At 43.8% G+C, this 22,230-nt stretch overlaps 1 protein-coding gene across 4 annotated transcripts in view; it reads right to left on the reverse strand.

Annotated features, from left to right (window-relative positions):
* Positions 1 to 550: 550 nt before the first annotated feature.
* Positions 551 to 22,230, reverse strand: part of PKP4 (plakophilin 4) — a gene marked incomplete at its 5' end in the record, with an annotated part of 192,032 nt that continues 170,352 nt past the window's right edge. For 2 of the 4 annotated variants that reach the window (XM_080689590.1, XM_080689589.1), the window contains 10 exons: positions 551 to 800; positions 2,697 to 2,770; positions 4,569 to 4,697; positions 7,127 to 7,244; positions 7,368 to 7,452; positions 11,639 to 11,834; positions 16,012 to 16,162; positions 19,644 to 19,817; positions 19,994 to 20,185; positions 21,501 to 21,618. In XM_080689590.1, coding sequence (XP_080545716.1) covers positions 552 to 800; positions 2,697 to 2,770; positions 4,569 to 4,697; positions 7,127 to 7,244; positions 7,368 to 7,452; positions 11,639 to 11,834; positions 16,012 to 16,162; positions 19,644 to 19,817; positions 19,994 to 20,185; positions 21,501 to 21,618 — 1,486 coding nt within the window. In that variant the 3' untranslated portion in view covers position 551. The remainder of the gene's footprint in view (positions 801 to 2,696; positions 2,771 to 4,568; positions 4,698 to 7,126; positions 7,245 to 7,367; positions 7,453 to 11,638; positions 11,835 to 16,011; positions 16,163 to 19,643; positions 19,818 to 19,993; positions 20,186 to 21,500; positions 21,619 to 22,230) is intronic. The other 2 variants (XM_080689592.1, XM_080689591.1) reach the window with 1 other exon arrangement.

The raw sequence follows: 22,230 nt of genomic DNA on the forward strand, positions 1-22,230 counted from the left end.
AGCTGTCAGTTTCTTCAAATCTCTTTTCAAATGACACACTGCATTACAAATGATGGCACTTAACCAATGTGGCATTTCCGTATTTACACCGACAAAAGAAATTTACAAGACATAATAGCATACAATCTTGACATTTAGTAGTAGCAATAAAACATGAAGGGCATCCATTTTATTTTTTTTCTGTACAAACTATCAGAACATAACTTTATTCACATTAAAAAAATCATCTTTAATTTGATTTGACCTACACATCCCCCATCTCATCTCACCCATTTCTCAAACCTCTCATCACGTCACCCATACCTTCACCAGACGATAGAATCTACAAGTAATTAGATCTAACACCTAAATAGAACTGAGAAAGTCCTCTCCCTAGAGTTTTTTCACTTCCCTGAAAATTCCTCAAAAATTAAAAAAAAAAAAATAAAAAGCTCTTCACCCATTCCTTTCATTTCACTTTCACATTTCATCACATCAGCAAGACGGACTTTTCACCTCAATCCAAACAAGGTTAGAAAGAAAGAGTTCCTCCTTTGTGGAGCGTTTTGATGCTACACCCATGAGTCTGGAGACCCTGGGTACTGTTCTGCTCTGTAAGAAGGTCGTTTAGTGGAACAAAAGTCTACGTAATTTGTGGTTGATCTCAGTCCATACTGTGTCGAGTAGTCAGTAGAAGCTGGAAAATGAACTCGGTCATCAAAATAAGGATCTTCGTAGCTATGAGGAGACTGCAAATACAATCTGTATGCGTCAAAGTTCTTTCTGTTGGAGTCATCTTGACTATAATACAGCTGTTGATGCTGTTGACAGAACGGAAAGGCAAACAAATGAAATCAATTAAAAACACACATTTAAAGGAAATTAATGCAGGCCTCCTGCTTCACATTTTTTTAAAGCAATATTTGCCGGCTTAAAGTTAGAAGTTGCTGTGGGTGCAGGCTGTGCATTCCCTTGTGGACTGGAGGATTTAAGCTCTACTTGACAGGCTGGCTGGCCGGCCAAGTTTGCCCAAGTCTTGCCCTAGGGTCTCTAGCGAGCCAGTGCCTCAGGAGAGTCTGAGACCACAGTGGCAGGGGCCAAACTCCTCTCCTAGCTGGCAGTCCAAATCCCCATCCTGCTCTGGAGGAGCCTGTTACCTGCAGGCAAAATGGGAGGATGGCCTTGACTTTTGCTTTTGTGTAGAGAACCTTTAACACATCATGAATTTAGCTGGGGCTTGGATTTTTGCTTCCAATAATTGTATAATTATAGAATCTTTAAAAACATTTACCTCAGAGATAAAGACTGAGTCTCTCTCTGTTTTAAACAACATAATGTGAAACTCTGCTGTAAATTGTACTATTAAAGAAATAAGCAATCTCAAGGCAAGAGGGTAGTAAAATTAGCAAAGATATGTGAGCAATTATAGTTCTAGAGGAAAAGACTACCAGAAGCCAGGGCTAGTGCGTCTACCTGAAGGAGGCAAGGCTGTGCATATGTGGGCATCCCACAGGGCTCTCCGCGCCCCACTTCCTTCTGTGCTCTTTTACCTGTGACCTCACACTGACTTCTTCAAGTTATCATGGGTCATACATCTGTATTTCTTCATGTCTAAACCCCTTACTTAGTGAAATGAAACAAATTCACCATATAGGTATCAATGGCATGTTCCTGAACTAAATTCATTCTAACATTATAAGATTTTCAGAGCTGAAATCTATCTAAAGCCAACTCTACCTTTCTCTTTAAGGTTCAGTGTATGATTCTAAGGCTACTTCTCCTGATTTGAAAAATGTTCACATAAGGCAAGCATGGTGGTGCACACCCTGTAATCCCAGCAACCCAGGAAGATGAGGTGGGAAGATCACTTGAGCCCATGAGTTCAAGACCAGCCTGGGCACCAGAGCGAGAATCCATTTTAAAAAATTGTAGCAGAAATTCTAAGTAACTTGCGAAGTTCTTTTTCTCCATTTATACAGAAAAGATGATAAACTATAGAATGGTCTTAGAAAATCCAGATCTGAAGGACAGGATTCAGTTGTGTCTTGGGAAACCCAAGTGCTTTGTGTTATTAGAAGATCCGATGGCCTAGGTAGAAAGCCTCAGAAAGTTCCTGAAACCGATCATAGGCCCCTCCTGAAAGCGAGGCCTTGGTTTGCTACAACCACAGTACTGTTTAGAATGGGAGGCACCCCGGCAGGCTCTGGCTCCACTTTGAATTCTGAGATGAATAGATTTACCTCAAGATGGAAACCTCAGGGTTTTAAAATCATGGAGCTTGAACAAGGAAAAAGTAAAAAAATAAGATGGAGAATGAAATATACAAAAAGAACAATGAGATGAGAGAGTGAAGTGTTCTTACCAATGTTTGCTCACAGAGGATGGGAGATTTAGAGCTTAACAGGAAAAAAAAGAAAAAAAAAGAAGAAGAAAAAAAAAGGAGTCCAAGAGGGAAAATTAGAAGGTGAATTAAAGACTTCTCAGCCGTTCCCACCAGTGGTACAGTGTCCCCAGCAGCACTGATGTGGCTATTCAAGAATATGAGGCTACCATGGAAGTGCTTTGTTAAAACCAAGGGTGCCCTTCCAGGGAGAGGATCACCAGGGACACTCCCCGGGGGCTCTGCTGTGTTGGCCGAGCTGAGAAATCAAGCGACGTGAACCCCTTATTGTGTTACTGCTAGTTACCCTCCTATACAAATGATATTGCAAATTCACCTGTAGCCGTCTATTTTGTTCTCTTGCTGGTGAGGAATAGGAACTGATGTAAATTGGTGAAGGTTTGCTGGAGCCTGTAAGAAAATATTTTACGAAATTAAAACAAGTGCTCATAACTCTGGTCCATTAGGCTGTGCAGTGTTCCCGCAGTAGAATCAGTGCTGACCGACAGGGTCTGCCTTCCCCAGCACCAGCCAAGACTGAGGGACAGCAGCCTGGGCTGGCAGGGATCAAGAGCAAAAATAGGCCATGTGTGTATTTCAGCAAAGAGCAGTGTTGATGCATAGCCCATCAAAAAGGGGTTCTTCTCAAGCTCTGTTCAGACTTGGAGGATTTCTCCAGCTGGCTTTGAAACTGCAGCATAGCTCCTTGAGTTGAGTAATGCCACTCTGCCAGGTCTCTGAACTAGAGCCGTGGATCAGAGGGAAGCAGCGTAATGCAATATTAGAACAAGCCCTGTGCCTTTAAATAACTGTGGTTCAAAATCCCAGCTTCTGGGAAGAGCAGGCACAGGTGTGCTCTTTGTAGCAGGGCCACATGGAGGCTTAATCTCATTTCTGCCATAATTAAGTAGGTTGTAAAATGAAAAGAACTTGGTAATAATTATCTCCAAAAGTCCATAGTAGACTCCTGATGACATCATTGGTTATTCTTCAATTACTGTTAAGGCTAGCAAAGATTTTTATTTTTTTTCAATGAGGAAAATGAAACATACTTGAGGCAAATTAGTTTATTGAGGCAAGCAAAGGAGATACAGAGGGCATGCATGCTCAAGAGGCGATCTTTAAAATAAGCAGGCTGCTGCAAAGCCAAAGCAGCCATGCACTTCAGTTTGTCTGTGCATTTCCTTTTGCACAGAGCTTGCTATTTGAAATGTAGCATCTGCAATTTTCTGAGCTATTAATTGCCATGGTAACAATAGTCGATTAGTAAACAGTCCTGTGAAATCACAATTTCAAAGACAACAGCACAACTGAGATTTTTCCCCCAGCAGTAGTTAAGCTGCCACTGGCTTTTGTTTATTTCCTTTTAATAAATAGTTTTTTTTTTTGAGAAAAAGTACCTTTTTATTTTTTTGGATAGCCCACACTCACTTATTTGAAACATCTGGAGTAGTTATAATTTGCCAGATAGTTGAGAATGAGGACAATATGAAATCTTGGTAACCCTTTGGGCTGGCATCCTTTAAATAAATGTTATGCACATCTTTCTAAATATGTATACAAATATTAACACTATGTAACATTATTTTTGTTATTCTTAAAAAATAATCACTCTGAGGGGATCACATTATATATTGTGCAATTCATTCAAAGTCCTTTCCATGAAAACGTAAATGGAATTGATCTCTACTCTGTGGTTTGAATTTAAAAGACATGCCAGTCTTGAAGAAGTAGCCCCTGCAGAGCCACACATAGTCCAGGGTTCTGATGCATGAAGGAAACACACACACACACACACACACACACACACACACACACACACAGAGAGAGAGAGAGAGAGAGAGAGAGAGAGAGAGAGAGAGAGAGAGAGAGAAAGAAAGAGAAAGAGGGGAGGGAGGAGGGAGAAACAGATGGCTCAAGCAGGCAGGAAACAGAGTGGTGAAGGGAGCAGAGTGTAGGGCTGCTACTCTGGGGCAGCCAGAAATGATTTATTTGGATGTAGCCCTCTTTTTACTTGCGGCCACCATACAACTATATTAGCTTGTTTACTTAAAACAAGTAGAAAATGCAACAATCCCGAAGGCAGGGATGAGGAGACTGCTGGGGGACCACCTCAGTATAAGTACAGGCTACATCCCAGGATCCTGGCCCAGTGCCTGGAAACGCGGCTTTTCGAGGTACTGCATCACACACCCAACTGGCGTCTTACCAGGGTACAGGCCTTTATGTGTGGCATCCCCTTGGCTATTGTAATACTGCATAGGTGGCTGGGTCCTATCGTATTCAGAGCGAGGGTCTCTGATTCCTAACAGTGCTGGTGAGGAAGAGGTGCTGCCGACTGAAGGAAGAGGCGAAGGTGGAGGGAGAGAGAAAAGGGAAGAGAGAAATCAGACTGTCAGTGTCTCTAGAAACCTCTGTAGAAAAACAAAGGTCAGTAATTAGAAACACCATACAGCTAGTGCTAGCTGCCAGCTCTCAGAGATGCTGGGAGTTGAGGAGCAGACAAGACTAGGAACACACCCTGCAGCCCACCAATGCACAGAGCAGCAAAGGCGCCCAGGACTCATTCCCCAGCTGAAGAACAAGCAGCCCAGCTGGAGAGGAGCAGCATACAGGCCATGCAGTGTGCATAGCAGTGTTTCTGTGACATGATTGGCCCTCTGAAACGGAACGAGTGCAATAACTTTACAGCCAGGCAAGAGTTACATTTGCTATTTTATGATTGTCGTTCAGTTTGCTTGTAAAACACCCATCTAATATCCTTTATGTACAGCGCTTCAGTATTGTGAAGTTTTATGATATGTTTTGAATTTTAATTATTTCAAAAATATCTCCATCTTTAAATGTGTTTGATTAAGAATGCCTAGCCCATAAAATTTATAAATCTCTTTATGATGATGTGCTGTCAGGGAAATCATGCAAACTCAGTGAGCTTGGTTCATGGAGAAGTTGATGGTGCTAAGCCCTCCTCCTCAGGCCCAGAAGACTCTTTTATTTCAGCTTGGGCCAAACATCGAATCATATCTCTCTGTATCCATGGCTCTCCTGTTGGACATTTTGGCACAAAAGGAAGAGAAAAAAATTGTCTGTGTGTGTGTGTGTGTGTGTGTGTGTTTGTGTACTTTCTTTTCTACTCAGTAAAAAACCATCTTGCTTGCATACAGTTAATTACAAGTAAGAATGGCCACTTACACACTTGACAAAGTCCCCAAACCTCAGCACAACGGTCTGGATAAGTGGATGGATGCTTTCAGAGGAAAACTGGCCCTGAAGTACTTTCCCTGTGTGGTCACTTCACTGACAGAGGCTCCGTGTTGAACACAGTGAGCTGCATGGGCAGTGTCAATGTGCTGCTCATTTTGCTCACTTTGTAGAAGATAACAGGACAAAGAGAATACTCCTGCCCCCTTTGATTACACTAGCAAGGCATCGGATCACATGACAGAGCCCAGGGATGAGTGATCAGCTCTTAGAGTAAGTGGACACAACAGAGTACAATATACCCTACCAATTCCAAAGAGTTACCTAGCACCTGGAATGGGGGCTAGCTAGTTAACACTTCTAGCAAATATGGTTCAATAGTAAAGCAAGTTCGCTGCTTAGGAACTGTGTGCTAGTTTGTGAAATGATTCTTTCTTGTACATATGCATTTTATTATGCAGCAAAGGTCTCTTGATTCCCTTGGCATCCCTATTCCTAAGTCCATAAGGGAATGTGAGCATTTTTATAAAAGATGACAGCCTCCAGCTCAGCAAGAGCGTTAAAAACCAGGCACAGGTATCTTTGAAGAAAACTCATAATTTAAAAAATATTCACCATAGACAGTGGGCACAGATAATGTTAAAAAATTTCTAGTAAAACTGGGATATCCAATTATGTGGTAAGAACCACTGGGCATGTATATTAGTCTTTTTGGCTACATTTATCCACATGAGCAATAAGACTGTCAGCAGTAGCCCGGTTGACTATAACAGATAATATTTATATGCCAGGAAGGGTGATTTAAAGCCAAATAAATATATTTATTACTTTTCCTCTTTCAGTTAGTCAAGAATTAAATTTACAGGATTGACTTTGCTTGGTAGTAATAATCTGACCTTGTATGTAAAAACAATTTTGTCTGAATCTCAAAACATTCTTTCTACCAAATTAAACACTACAAATAGGTAGGCAGCATGGTTGCCAAGATTCCCAACTTAAAATCCAAAGGGAATTCCTGCAAAGCCATCCTGTGAGGCCCATTCCCACGGCTGCAGGTGCCGGGTCTGTCATGCAGCCAGGGAACCATGAGGTTTCACTGAATAGGAAGCAGAGCTTTAGGATACAGGTCTGGAGATTTTGTTTAAAGAGGCTGTTTCTAAGAGGTTTTACCAAGAAAACTCAAGAATCACTCTGGAGGAGGTTTCAAAGTTAAGGCCAACAAGCAGATAGGGAAGCTGTTTGTAGGTGTCACCTGTGGGCCTTAAAGTGTGTCCTCTAGTTTCCAGTCCAGGGCTCCTTCTCAAACCCAGGGTGGTGGAATCGGGTGGGGAAGAGGCCCTGGGATTTCTTTTATGCACTGCAGCCGATGTAAACTTGTGAAGACTTTTTAATGGAATAAAGAATGTGGGTTTATTGTTTATAGCAGCATGTAATTCCCACAGAAGGCTCTCAGCTTGATGGGCAGTAGTGGGGTGACAGGATTAAGTAGCTTGTGTCGGGTCTCCTGGGGGGGATAATGTTCTGCCCCATAAATGCCCCTGCAAAGGAGTGCAGTTTCCTACTGACCTGACTGAATGATGGGTGACATCTGTTGGTTGGTGGTAGACAAGGAAGGATGTGATTTGAATCGGTCTCGCTCTAATGTCGACACAGGTGTAATAAAATGGTTCTGATTCCACCCATCCTATGGTGTTAAAAGAGAAAAAGAAACCTTTCAAAATGAATAATGACATTTCATTACAATAAATGATTACAAATGTGTGCTCTGCTGAATGCTAATTATGCCAGAGCTATTCTTGCAGGTTACCTTTTTATAAATGCTCCGGAGGTCCCGATATTGCCATAATGTATTCAAGACCTGGGCTGCTGCCTTCACCACTTTCAGAGAGGATCTGAGGAGAGAGTGCAGACAATAATGAGTGTGGGTGGTCAGGCTCCACTCAGAGATATTCAGGCTGCAAACCGGTGGCCAAGAGGCCACTTCCCTCAGGACAACAGGGACTGAGGCTGCTGTTGGGGACACCACCAGGCAGTCAGTGGGCCTGGAAATCTATGACTGGCTCACTGTCTACAGAAGCAGAGTGAGGCTCTAGGTAGTCATCGCTGAGGCCAGGACAAGCCTAGGTTGAGGGCTTCTTAGGCGTCAGCCTTCCATCTCTACGAAGGGCCGCTGACCTCTCGGGCCTCCCTGGGGCTTGGGGATGCCTGTGGCCATATCCACACGTCCTGTGCCTTTCACCCTCTCAAGTTAATTTTTTCTCCTTTCTGATTAGGCTTTCACCTAAACTCTTCATCACCTTCTTATCACTTCAGCTTCTATGTAGATGAATGTGTGTTCTAATGATCAACCTAGAAAATGTGGTCACAGGTACTACTTCCCCTGAAGATGTTTTGTGAGTGCTGTGTGCTGGTGCTGCTTTTTTTTTTTTTTTTTTTGCAGAACTGAAGATTGAACCCACAGACGTTCTACTTCTAAGCTACACCTCCAGCCTTATTTTTTATTCTTTATTTTGAAACAGAGTCTCACTAAGTTGCGGAGAACCTCACTAAGTAGCTGAGGTTGGCCGTGAACCGCGATCCTCCTGTCTCAGCCTCCCATATACTGGGATTAAAGCGTGCGCCACCATGCCTGGCACTGGTGTTGTTTTTAAGCACTGCTGACACTGAGTCATGTAGATACCTTGGGAGCCACTGATTTAGAGTAAAGAGGAAACCACAGCTCCTTGCCTCTGTGAAGGCCCACAGCTCACCACACAGGGTCGCTCACAGTGCCTGGGAATAGGCCCAAAGATAATCCAATGCCTCTGGCCTCATAATCATTTTAACATTAAAATTTTGACCTCAAATCAGTCTAAAATCAAATTTCCTTTTCTCATCCTAATTAAAGATGAAGGAGGTGGAAGAGAAAGAGGTGTGCATAAGCCACTTTCTGACCACAGAACTGGGGCTGCAAAGCTATGCAGGCTTGGTACAGGCAAGGACTGAATACAGGCAAGGCCAGGGGCTTCTCGGGCTCTGCTCTGCTGGGAGCACATCTGCATCCCTCCACCCCATTCCACCCAAGCCTCGGCCCCTCAGTATTCCTCACTAGCTGAGAGCAGAACCAGATACACCAAATGGGCGCAAGTCCTTTCTAAACTTGACATTTCCAAAATAAAACAGAACGCAGCAATACCTCAAATAAGCAGATGAAGTTTCAAGTACCCAAGATGGCCTTCAGAAGACAGATTTGGGGGAGCAGGGCTCAGATCAGAACCACCCCCATCTCAGCTGGCCTGCCACTGCTGCCACTTAATCTCTTTATCTTTACATGACAGGCAGCCAGGACAGTGGCCTGAAAGGCAGACCGCAAACTCGCCTCTTACGTCAATAACACCTGTAAAGCTTGACAAGTTGGGGCCGGGCCTGTTGTCCAGCTGGACACAAACAGGCATTTTCAGGCACATGTTCTATGAAGAGAAACTGCAACCACAAGAAAAGCAAGGAGATCTGTTCCCCTTTGCAGCACAGCTCCTTAGGAGTTATGTTTTTACATCCCCAAATCCCCTCCCCTGTCTTCTCTTCAACCTGTGCTCTCCGTATTGCCACCCCCAGTAGTCTGCTCTCAATCCTTGTCCTGTTTGGCAAGCAGGTGCATTCAGCCCTTGCCCACCTCTGTAACACCTCCTCTCTTGGTTTCCAAGGCACTATCTGCTTTGGCTACTCTTCCCTGCACTCACTTGCAGGGTCCTCATTTCCTTGGCCTTCTAACCCTCAAATCTATTCAGTATTTTTCCTTCCTTGTTGATAGTATCCTGTTTCACTACTCTAAGCCATTTATACACTGCCAACTCCCCACTTTCTATTTCCAGCCTCAGCCTCAAGCCCGCACTCAACTTGCTTCCTCCACTGCTCACCACACTCCCTCTGGGCATCTAACAGATGCCTCCAGCATGGGGAGCCCAGAGCAAGCTCCTGCCTTCCTCCTTAGGTGGCTTTCCTGCCTGGGCAAGTGGCAGCTTCACTCTGAGGTCTCTTTTGTAAAGACCCAGAAGTACCCAGGATCCCTTGTGCTGCTCACCTATCCCATCAGAGAATTCGGCTGAGTGTGCCTTTCAGCCCTCTCAGAGGTGACTTCTCATCACCTCTGTCTCCACTGGGAGGAGGGGTGGCTCACTCTAATCCCTTTACAGGAGAGGCTGGATTGAGTCACTCCTCCCTCTGCTGAACACTCTCTGATGGCTTTAGTTTTAATGAGAGTTAATAACCAAGTCCCTTCGCTGACCTAGTGTCCTATACTTCCAGCCCCACTTCCTCCTCCGCACTGGCTGGTCTGCCATTGCTCTCTTCAAGCCTTCTCTCTCGTTTCTCCTCTGCTGGAAGTGTCCCCAGAGATTCCCCAGGAGCCACACTGCTGGCCTCCCAGGTATGTGCTCCAGAAGCACCTACCTCTGTGGGGCCTCCTCGGTCACCTCCCCTTTTCCTGGCATCTCCTGCCCCTCTCCTCAGGCTTATTATTTTCATCTAGGACTTTATAAATCTCTTGTTTTGAATAAAAGATTAGACTGGTTTAAAAAATATATAGTATTTAATATGCAAAGTCTTTGGCACTGGCTCGGCATTCCTATAGCCTCCTTTCCTGTCTTCACAAATGCAGACTAGCTAATAAAAATTTAAGAGTATATAAGGGATTACAGTTACCTTAGGAAAGGGAGAGGAGACTGGGAGAGAAAGCTAGTAGAAAAGAGCCTTAGCTTTATCTGTAATGCTTCACAGCCTTTAAAAAGTTGTATGCGTTTATTACTGCTGAAATAAAAACATGTAAGAGAAAACAACTGAAAGGAAATAGTGTTTATGTTGATATAGCTTCTGGGGTTTGCTATGATATTCCTAAACTTTAGAAATTCCTTCAAAGTATGCATTAAAAGACTAGATGAGACATGTGAGTCCCGGCACTGCCATTCAGCTGATAGACATCCCTGGGCACCTATTACGTCCCAGCTTTGTTCTATATGCTGAGGATGCAGCAGTGAACAGGACAAAGTCTCTGCTACCAGGGGAAGTCAGATACTAGAAGGAGACAAGAATAATACACCAGGGGAAAAGCAGTGCCATGGAGAGAATACAGGAGGGAAAGGGCTGAGGTACCACTTTACTGTGGTCCAGGGTGGCCTCCATCCTGTTGTTTTGAAAAGGCACTAAGTATCCCTGCTCACCGTTTCTTTGATCTGATGATATTAAGGCAAATTTCCTGCTATAGCTTTCTGACAAAACAAAACCTTCAATTTTTCCCACTGTTTCTCCACTCCCTACTTTGCAGCTTCACCAGTTAGTGTCACCCAGAAGCAAAGGCAATGTGTGGCCAAGCCCAAGCACATCCCTAGCCACCGCAGTCCCTGTGGCAGAGTGGTGGTTTTTATGCCTTCTGGTTATGAGCAGTAGAATCAGTCCCAGAGCTGAGGATTCAGGATAAAGCAGAGCCCAAGGCATAAACAAAATGATGCTCTGCAGATTTTCCTCATCCTGATATTTTTGACTCTTCCAGGAGCTGGCTTGACCCAATGTGACTTGAGAGACTGCTTTGGTCTGAATGTCTGTGTCTCTTTAAAATTCTCATCCTAAAGTCCTAATACCCAATGTGATGGTATTAGGAGGTAGTTTGGGAAATGAAGCTTAAGAGAGACTCTCACATCTCCACCATATGAGCATGGCTAGAAGTAACCATGTATCAACTAGGAATGGGCCCTCACCAGATAGCAAGTCTATGGGTGCCTTCAACTTTGACTGCCCAGCTTTGAGAACTGGGAAAAATAAATATCTGATTATAAAATGTTGAGTTGATAACATTTTGTTACAGAAGGCCACAGAAACCAATGCAGGATGAGAAGTGTTACATGAAGTAAAAACTAGAAAAAGACGCCACGTGACAGAAAACGTTGTAAGTGTAAAAAGGCTTGAGCAGTTGGAAAGTACTTAGCTTATCAGCATATAAAAATGGAGAAAAAATCCTTTCCCATAGGAAACGTATCCTTAACAAAAGCCCTTATCATGGAACAGTCCTAGGTGGGAGCTCCAAGCCCCTGGTCGCTGTAGACTTACCTGTCTCCTCTGCCTTTGGTGATGTTCACCAGCTTCTCTATGCCTCCTGAGTCAGCCAGGGCTTTGGCATTTTCCATGTTTTTGCTAGTGACCTCGTGCAGAGCACAGCAGATGGCCGCCATGGTCTCATCAGACAGTATGCTGGGGCCATTGCCACCTGGAAGGCGGTTGACCAGGTCTCTCATGGCATATTTACCTGTCAAATGCAAAAGATTCAATTCTGTTTTCCAAAAGTACAAAGCTGTTGTTGCTGAAAGGTTCTGATAGCATGTAGGCGCTTAAAAGTAAAACCTCAAAGGAGACATTAACAAGAAAAAAAAATCAGCACTCACAGCAAAGAAGAAAGGCACAAATGAAATTGTAAGAAAAAGTTAATGTTTACTGCAGTGTTACCCAAAGAAATGATTGGTTTATAAAACATTACTGTCAATTGTTGAAAGAAAATGTAAATCAATGCATAAAAGTGGGTAGACTAACCAAGATGCTTTAATTCAACCATTTTAATAACAGTGAGTAATGAAGGAATTATAATAGTAACTTATTCTTGATTGAATATCAATCATCAAAAATTCCTCAATTTCCTTTTAAAGCACTTTAAAACTTATCTTTGAATCTGGACCAAGTAAGGCTGCCAAATAATGCTTTTCATTACATCTTTCTGGGTCTTAATATGTGAACTGGGCATAGTTACACACTTGGAGTAAGCTGAGGCTGTATACTAGCTGCTCTTACATCAGTGGCAATTAACATTTTATTTTTTAAAAAAGAACACAAAAAATGAAATTTTATTATTAAATTGTAAGCATATTATCTCCTAGGAGTACCACGGTAATAATAAAGCACTTGATAAGTAAAGCAAGACAGGGGAGTCTCAGAGCTATGCAAGCAATTTATTATAGATGTCAAATTTCTCTTACTCCTCTTCAAAAAAATTATCTCTAGCTTTTTTCAATTTCAATTACCAACTGACAAACTGTAATAAATGTACTACAAACAAAAAAAATTAACTAAAGCTCAAGTAAATATTTTCTTAGCCCCCCCCCTACTCCCATGCTAATAATTGAGGGGATACTAAATGGGGTTTTCATCAAAGATTTAATTATAAACAGTGGTAAGCAGTGGCAGATAGGCCCCAGCCACAAGCTGCATAATTTCCAGCATGTCTAAGAGAAGTTCTGGACTTTTGACCCATGGCGAACACTGTTACCAAGAGTGAAAAAATGGTGATGACAGGGGAAGGCCAGAAGATAAATGTGGGACTTGAACCTGGGTGATAGTGTAGTACTGGTGATTGTGAATACTCACAAATGACCAAAAGGTGCATGACATGTAATCTGCCATTTTGTTATGGCATAGGTTTAAATTGAATGAGGCTTGGAACCCATTCCACCTGTGAGAGTGAGCCCAGCAAGCCCCCGTAGAATCTGCAGCTCCAGAGGGGTGGGCATAACTCAGTTCTGAGTGTGCAGTACTTTTGTGAGGAGACAAAACTTTTTTTAAAAAAAGAGGAAGTTTTACCTGTATTGTGTGTATGTGTGTGTACATGTGAGTGTGTGCATGTTACTGGGGATTGAACCTAAGAGCATTCTACCACCGAGTTTCACCTCCAGTCCTACTTTATCCTTCCCTCCCTCCCTCCCTCCCTCCCTCCCTCCCTCCCTTCCTCCCTTCCCTCCCTTCCTTCCTTCCTTCCTTCCTTCCTTCCTTCCTTCCTTCCTTCCTTCCTTCCTCCCTTTCTTTCTTTCTTTCTTTCTTTCTTTCTTTCTTTCTTTCTTTCTTTCTTTCTTTCTTTCTTCTTTCTTTCTTGTACTGGGGATGGAACCCAGGGGCATTCTACCTCTGAGCTACTTCCCCAGCCCTATATTTTATTCTTTATTTTGAAACAGTGTCTCACTGAGTTGCAAAGGGCCTCAATAAGTAGCCCATGAACTGCGATCCTCCCAACTCAGCCTCCCAAATGCTGGGATTACAAGCATGTGTCCCCACATCCAGCTTATTCTTTATTTTTTGAAACAAGAGTCTCACTAACCTGCAATCCTCCTGTCTCAGCCTCCCAAGTACTGGGATTACAAGCTCTTGCCACCCAACTTTTCTTTTCTTTTAATGCCAGGCATGGTGGCACATGCCTGTAATCCTAGTACTTGGGAGGCTGAAACAGAAGGATTGTAGTGAGACTATCAGTAACTTAGTGAAAGTCTCAGCAACTTGGTGAGACTCTCCCTGTTTCAAAATATAAATATATACATTAAAAATATAAATATATAAAAATATAAAATATATATATATTTAAAATATAAAAATATGAATATATATATTTATATAAATATAGGGCTGAGGTATAGCTGGGATGTAGAATGCCCCTGGGTTCAAGCCCACCCCCCCATGGATGAAAAATGACCCTGAAAAAGTCAATCAGTGCTGGTGATAGTCATGAGGTCAGAGTAAAGGGGTCAAAGAAGTTTATGGTTTGAAGTAAAGTACAGCCAAATATTGAAACTCGAAAGGGCTTAGGTATCATAGGAAGGAAGAAATCTTTATAGAGAAATAAGAAAAAAATAGTTCATGGAACAGTTCAAGAGTGCTCCAGGTAGATTAAAAAAATGTTAATCATTATAGGAGAAATGCTAAAGTTAAAGATGGTTGTTCACAGAAAACAGAGATTTCTTGAGAGAAGGCCAGGAATCTGAATCCTTTCTGGAGGCCTTTCCTCTGACAGCACCGGCTTGGAACCAATACCCATAATGACTGACCATAAGATGTATGTGTCAGACATTGGTATTTTAGCATTAAAACTCCCAAATGCTTCTTATGAGAAATTCATAGAATACAGATGTAATAGAAACAACCTACAACAATCTCTTTAGCATTTCTTCTGAGAAGCGCAGGAGCTGAGTTGTGGCACACCTACTGGCCTCAGGCTGGGCTGGACCGGGGAGGGTGTGGACAGACCTCCGCTTCCTGTCCGTGGGTTGGGTCAAGGGAACACTGTGTTAAGAGGAGGTTACTCTGGGCAATAACTTAAAACAGTAAACCTGGCAGGCGCTGTGTGAAAGGCTTCCATTGTCAGTCTATGTTTAAGCCTCATAGCAACTTTTTAAGGTAAATATCATCCTTATTCTTTATTTCATTCTTTTCTTTTTCTTTCTTTCTTTCTTTTTTTTTTTTTTTTTTTGGTGGTACTGGGGTTCCTGGAAGCCCTTCCACCTCCGGGTTACACTCCCAGACCTATTTTTATATTTTTATTTGGAAACAAGGTCTCTTAAGCCAGCGTGGCTCACTTCCAACCTGCAAGATCCTCCTGTCTGAGCCTCCCAAGCGCGGGGATTAAAAGTGTGCGCCACCCGCCCAGCCTTATTCTTTTTTTCCCTCCTTCTTTCCCACAGCACATTTTAATATACAGTGAATACAGATTAACATGAATCCACACAAAATCTTGTGCCATCTCCGTTCCGCTCCCTGTCACCAGCCGGGGGCTGTGTGGAGCCTGGCCATTGTACAGGGCTGCCCTCGTCTCTCTCATTTCCTCCTCACTGGGAAGCGGTGCTTAGAAGAGGAGCACTGTCAGCCCACTTTCAGAGCTGGGCGGAGGGAGAGATCCTTTTGTTTCCCAGCTGGATGCAGGAACTGAGCCTGGGTGGGGCTACACAGGATGCCTGGCTTCCACAGCCAGCAAGCAGCAGGTCCTGTGGAGGGGCCCAGGTCTTTTCTGTGCCCCTTACTCTGCCCAGGAAGTGGCACTGCCCCGACAGTGGCACGCTGTAAACCTTCTGGAGGAGGCACTCATTCCTGTTACCCTCCGGGCAACACAAGAGTGACTATTTTGAGAACTAGGGGCCTCGCTTGTCTCACCCTAGTCCCGACCCTGCCATGGGGTAGAAATGAGCTTGGTTCTGTCCTGGGATGAACATTTATGCAGATCTGAGAGGGAAAAACTGCGAAACAGTCGTATGACTTCTTTTCTCATTTTAAAAATTCAGAACATGATGTATTGATGAATTAGTAGACATCCATGCAAATAATGGAAAGGGGGAATTAAATTTTGCTGTTCTTATTGTTGTTGCTCAGGAAATAGACTTCTCTTGGGAAACAGAGAGACCAAATCTATCAAACCGTGTTGTACTTTACAGGTGAAATTGTGGCCTTTTCTGGAAGTTTACCTTCTCTGATCAGTGTTTAATTAATGCACCTGCTTCCTGATGATAAAAAAAAATAAATGGTCACAAAGCTGGGTACCCAAATACGCTGGGAAACTAGAGACTAGTGTTCAGCTGTAAATAATATTAAATGCCATGTACTTATAAATCAAAAGCTGAGTGTAGTAAACATCATAGTTGTTCTCTTTGCAGATCACCTTGTCACAACAATATACATACCTATGAGCTCCTTGTTTCGAACATCCAGTGCCATATTCCTCAAGGCAGTCGCCACGGAAGAGACAACTCTGTCGTTATCCATCCTCAGAAGCTCTACAAGGATGGGGAGCCCTTTTTCTTTTCGGACAGCTGCCCGGATATATGCTGCAAACTAGTGAGCAAAAGGAGGCAGTAAGTGCCGGGCGTGGTGGCGCACGCTTGTAACCCCAGCATTCGGGAGGCTGAGACCAGAGGATCGCAGTTTGTGGACAGCCTCAGCTACTTAGTGAGGCCCTCTGTAACTTAGTGAGACCCTGCTTCAAAATAAAGAATAAAAACAAAACAAAACAGGGCTGGGGGTGTAGCTTGGAGGTCGAATACCCCTGGGTTCCACACCCAGACCCGCCAAAAAAAAAAAAAAAAAAAAAAAAAAAAAAAAGCGGCAGTAATAAAGAAATGGAGGCCAACCCTAAATTCCCATTGTCTAAAATGGATGTTTTCAAAAGATGAACTAATTGGCTGAATATTTTCTTTCCAATTGAAGATTAAGTCTGTGGTGCCAGGAAAGAAAGAGAGAAAGGAAGGAAGGAAGGTAAATAAAAAGAAAGGGAAAAGAAAGTTCATAGTTTGGATGAAAGATAGACTGGGATGACTGATTTAAAAAGAAATCCCAAAGCCTGAAAATCTCAAACCACCATCTGTCAGATATTTTTGTGTGGAGCAGAGAAGGCAGTGATTACTTTCTACCTCAGATACATAAACATGATTAAGGGAAGGCTGCATGTGTTCTGTGCAATTGGCCTGATGCCAGGTCCAGCGGCTATAAATAGGACCACAGAGACAGTAACCCATCAATGCATTTTGGGTAAAGGGGAGGCTGTCTCTGTCAGGTCAGGTATTTTTCTGTACTTTTTGCAACAATAATTAGATCTCAGTAACCTGTCAAAGAGATGGCTTAGAAAAATCCCTTGCCTCAAAGAAAAGGAGCTCTCCAGCAATACCAGCACCATAATCCTCTATGTTGCTGAAACACATGTACATGTGTGTGCGCAAGTCATTCTCAGTCAAGACTAGATAGCTGCTGCTGCTTTTTTTTAAAGTCCACAGTGAAAAAATTCTTTTGTGACAACTCTGTACAATGAGTCAATTTGTGAGCCATATGAATTGGAAATGAATGCAAAACAACCAAAAAATAAATAAAGAAAAAAGAAAATGGATCTTTAATCTTGTTTTGAGCTTTGAGCCTTAATTGACTTTTTAAAACCAATGCAAATCATCCTTTAAAATTAGACTAACTGAAAGATGTTGCTGATGAAATATCTCATGTTTTCCGACTGTGACTAAAGCATGAAGACAAAGATATATCATAACTGTATTATTTTGAACTTTAAAATGTGTGATTGACCACCCAGTCTCTTGAATATCAATAGAACAGATTTCTTTTGGGGGGGATGTAGGGGGTATTACTGAACTCAGGGGCATTCTACCTCTGAGCCACACTCCCAGCACAATTTTGTTTTTATTTTGAAACAGGGTCTCACTAAGTTGATGAAAGTTTCACTGCTTGCTGAGGCTGTCCTCGAACTTGTGATCTTCCTGCCTCAGCCTCTCAAGTATTGGGATTACAGGCAATGTCCCACCATGCCTGGCTAAAACAGATTGTTTTAATAATACAAATGAGAAGAAAAGATGTCTTTCAAATATTTGCTTAATATTTTTATATGAAATAATACTTTTATTTTTCAAATAAAATGAAATCTACAGGGGAGAAATAGGAGTACATAATTTGCTACGGGGTAAAGCATTCAGGCAGTTTTATCAATTGTTCTCTGCAACCTGAATAACCAATTCCTTCTGTCCTATTTGGAAACCTATCAGCCCAGACCAGCCCCGAGGGTCTGCCTTCTGCAACTAGTCATCACTACTTCCAAAATGCCTTCTGACTTGATAACATCTGCGGCCATAATTATTTTGTCTACTTATGAGGATCTAATATTTTGATTTAGCAATTTTTTTGTGTGTGTGTGTGATACTGGCTGTGGAACCCAGGGGCTTTCTGCCTCCGGCCTATACTCTCAGACCTATTTCATATTTTATTTGGAAACAGGGTCTCACTAAGTTGCTGAGAGCCTCACTAAGTAGCTGAGGCTGGCTTCGAACCTGTGAGATCCTCCTGTTTCAGCCTCCCAAATGCTGGGATTACAAGTGTGTGCCACCATGCCTGGTTTCATTTAGCAATTTTGATACTTTGAAATTACTTAATGTATGTATATATGTCCATGTGTTTTTGTGTGTATGATATATATATACATACATATATGCATGTCAGTATGTAGTGATACTGGGGAATGAATCTAGGAGGTGTTATACCTCTAAGCTTTAACACTCCCACCCTTTTTATTTTGAAGCAGTGTCTCCCTAAAGTTAATGCATGCCGTCCTTGAACCTGAGATCCCCTTGCCTCAGCTTCCCAAGTACTGGAATTATAGGCCTGTGCTGCTACCCTGGCAAATTTTTTTGTATACATATAAACATTTGAATCACACCACTAGCCCCTTTTCATTTTTATTTTAAGACAGGGTCTTGCCATGTCTGAGAATGAACCTATGGTCCTCCTGCCTCAGCCTCCCAAGTAGTTGGGATCATATGTATGTGCCAATGTGCCCGGCTAATGTTTGTATTTTAAATGAGTCTATTGTCTGATTTTCATTCACTGAATGATCTCAGAACTGAAATTCCAAAAAACTCAAATCACATGCAACTTAATTATTGCCATTAAATGGTCCTTTTGTCACAGAAGCTGGAGGTAAACACTGGTCTAAGCGTGAATATTTGCAAACACTTCTGTGCCAGGAGCTGTCCTAAGTCCTAGAAGCTCCAGCTCCATGTGCTCCATATGCCTGTGGGAGAGGAACACAGAGGCGCCTACTCCTTCCCCCACAGTGCCACTGGCCTCTGCTCATCCTCTCTCGCTGGGATGATGCTCTGGCTCCTGAAGGGAACCCCAGCCTCCACTTTTCCTGAACTCTACCTTTTGAGCTGCCACAGAACTGACCAAACAGTGTCCATATCAGCCGCTGTCACCTATCTGCTTAAACACTTTCACTGCCCATCAGCTCAGGTTCCAGGTCTGAGGCTTGGCCCTCAGGCCTGCATAGGACCCCTGTCTGCAACCTGGGCCACTACCTGTCCTTCCTCTCTGGCTCTGTGATCAGCCTGCAGTCTGGACCCATGCGGTCCTCTCCTCCTTGGCGGCCCTCTCCTGTTAGCCCCTTTATCTTCATTGCACCCTCTATATACCCAGCCTCAGGCTCTGCTGGCTTAATCACATTCCTCCTTCAAGAGTCACCATGAGCAGTAGCACAGCCCCTTCGGGAAGCTGTCCTCACCTCCCCGCTTCCATCCCTGTTCCCTCTGCTGCTGGGCTGCCCTGGGTGTCCTCTTTCAAGATCCCTCAGCCTTGACTGTGAACCTGAACTGGCAGGGCCTTCAGAGTCGCACCGGTAGAGAGACTGTCACATTTGAATACCGTGGGCAACTGCCTGTCTCCCTCCCTCCCTCTCTCCCTTTCACAGACAAAATAAACCAACATGTCTGTTTACCACCATGGCTGATCTGACCACAAAAACAGAAATGTGAAAGAGATTTCCCACCTTCCAGTTGCCAGCAGAGAGGTTCTGGAGAGATCCGGCAGAGCCTTCCAATGTGGCTGGGTTGGAGCTTTCTGCTAGAAGAGTCAGATATGGTTTTACCACTGACGGATGCCACAGCATCTCAACCCCTTTGGGGGACTTTGACAGTCCTGGGATAGGACCAACTCCGTCCCACTGAAAGACAAGCAGCATACATTAAGGGGGAGCAAAATGAACACGATCCCCAAGACCTGAAAACAGTCATTTTGCTGGACTCAGCTGTAGCTATGTAGGGTTTTTTTTCTTGCCAAATATGGAATTTCTCACTCTAAAAAGAAAACTTTGAATTTTATATCAAATAAAATGCTAACTTGATCCTCTTGTGGAGTTCTCTTTTTCTTTTTCTTCTTTTTCCCCCAGCAGCTGGGCTCGGAGTCTTTGCTAGGAGACTCTTTTCCTAGTAAGTCATCCAGGTCATTCAGCCCGAGCAGCCGGGCCTGCGGGACCTCTAGTTCCAGCCGATAGGACAGGTTCCTCAGGGTGCACACGCAATTCTCCACTGTCTGAAACCCAAGGCAGCGGAGCATTAAAAACACACAAAACGCTTCTGGACTGAACACTACTAATAGGAAAAAAATGGAGAATATGATAGTACTTCCTCATTTATGGAAACCTGCAGATAATCAAAAGGAGTATAGAGTTTTGGGGGTATCCAAGCGGTGGGGTGCAGATCTACACTCAGCACAGCTGAGGATCTGATTTTATTTATGCTGAGAACAATGCACAAGACTCTGGCCCACTGTTCACGTGTCAGGCTGCAGCCAAGATGCCAGAACCTCACCTTACTGCTGCAGGCCCTTAGTGTGAGAACAGGTGTCACCAGCTCCCTGCCTGGGGATGGACCCTACTACCACCTCCCATCTTGGCCTCCTCAGTCTCCTGCCTCTGAGAAATTAAAAGTTCAGGGATTTCTATGACATTTTTATGTCATTGATGCCTTCTGTCCATAGTCATTTCCTTAACGACTGTTGGGAGGCCAACTGTCCCCTCAGCGCCTTCACCCACTGAGCAAGCTCCCTTTCTGACTTGCTTTCTCTTCTCAAGTGTATCTCCAGATCTTCTGGTTCAAAGAGGCTCAGATGGAAACCTGACTCTTTGAACTTTTTCCCACCTTCTCTCCAAGCTTCTTTTCTCTCTATTCATCTTTACCACCCAGACCTGGCATTGCCCCTCCCAATCCTGCCCTTCCTGACAGCAGGCACGTGTCCCGCTTTGGAACTCCCAACACTTTTTTCCTACCTTCCTCAGCCCTGGGGCAGATCCTGGCTGGCTGTTACAGCTGGGAAATGATGGGCAGAATGTCCTGAGCTTGGGCAAGGGTGGAGGAACAGAAGGGGATGCACTTGAGCACATGCTGGGAAGATGGGAGAGGTTTGTTGGAAATCGGAGCGGGGCTGTGGACCACGGTGGGGCAAAAACGGCAGGAGGGTGGGGAATGATGGTGCTGTGACTAGGAGCTTTCGACACTGTGGATGTGTAGATACAGGTAGATCTGCTTGTAGGGATTGCAGGGCATATGAACTAGAAGACACAGCAGTGGGGGCCACCACCTGGAGAATAAGCATAGGGGAGCAGAGAGAAGGACGGGACAGCTGTGCCCTTTAGCACACCGAGCCACTGCTCTCTGATTCTAGGGCTGCCAACTTGTAAGAAACGTGTCCTTTCCTCGGGGTGTAGCCTCAGGAGGAGGAGTGAGGGGCTCATGCTGGGAAGACTGGGTTCCGAATTAACAGTGAGAGTCCATGGCATGCAAACAATGGCACTGGGCAGCGTTGGCCACATGCCACAGCGCCCTCACACTGCCGGGCGGGCGCTGACCTTGCTGTCATAGTCGGACGTGTTCACGCACGTGTGGATCACGTAGAGCAGCGAGTCCACCAGGCCCTCGCAGGATCGCATTTGCTTCCGCGCTTCCTCCCCCGCAGAGCTGAGGTTCCTAAGGGGGTGGGACAAGGGAACAGCTGAGAGGACAGCTTTTTCACTAGGCCTTCCCTTTGTGATCCAGAAAATGGACCAGAGAACAGCCCTTTAGGTTTGGTTTCAGGAGACAGTCTGCATTTTAACACCCCCACCACTTACAACAATGTTCATTTCCCCAGTATCCACATGAACAGAAGAGAACAGGGCTTTAGAACTGTAACTGTATCACTCTCATGACATCACTTTCTCACCTCCTGACATCATTATCTAGGGTCTTTTCTTCCTCAGCTCCCTCAAAGGTAAAAAGGGGGAAATAAAAGTAAATACCTCATGGTCACTGGGAGAAAAAAAGGGTGGTTACACGTAAAGTGATTAGGAAAGTGTCTCCCCATAGAAGGGACCATGTGTGTGAGCTCTGCTGGGGTTGGTTTTTGCCCAGCTTTTCCTCCCTGTGCCTATTATGATGTTTTGCCTATAGTAGGCAGTCATTAAATAGCTACTGAATGAACAGAAGAAACATATAATTTCTTGTACAAAACTGTCAAGTTAAAAATGGACATTTGCTTATGTTAAAACTTTTCTTGTTTGTTCAATTATCAAAAACCCTGAAATTTATTTTGGATCTTGT

The sequence above is a fragment of the Muscardinus avellanarius genome (assembly GCF_963383645.1).
Source record: "Muscardinus avellanarius genome assembly, chromosome: 2".
Taxonomy (NCBI): Eukaryota; Metazoa; Chordata; class Mammalia; order Rodentia; family Gliridae; genus Muscardinus; species Muscardinus avellanarius.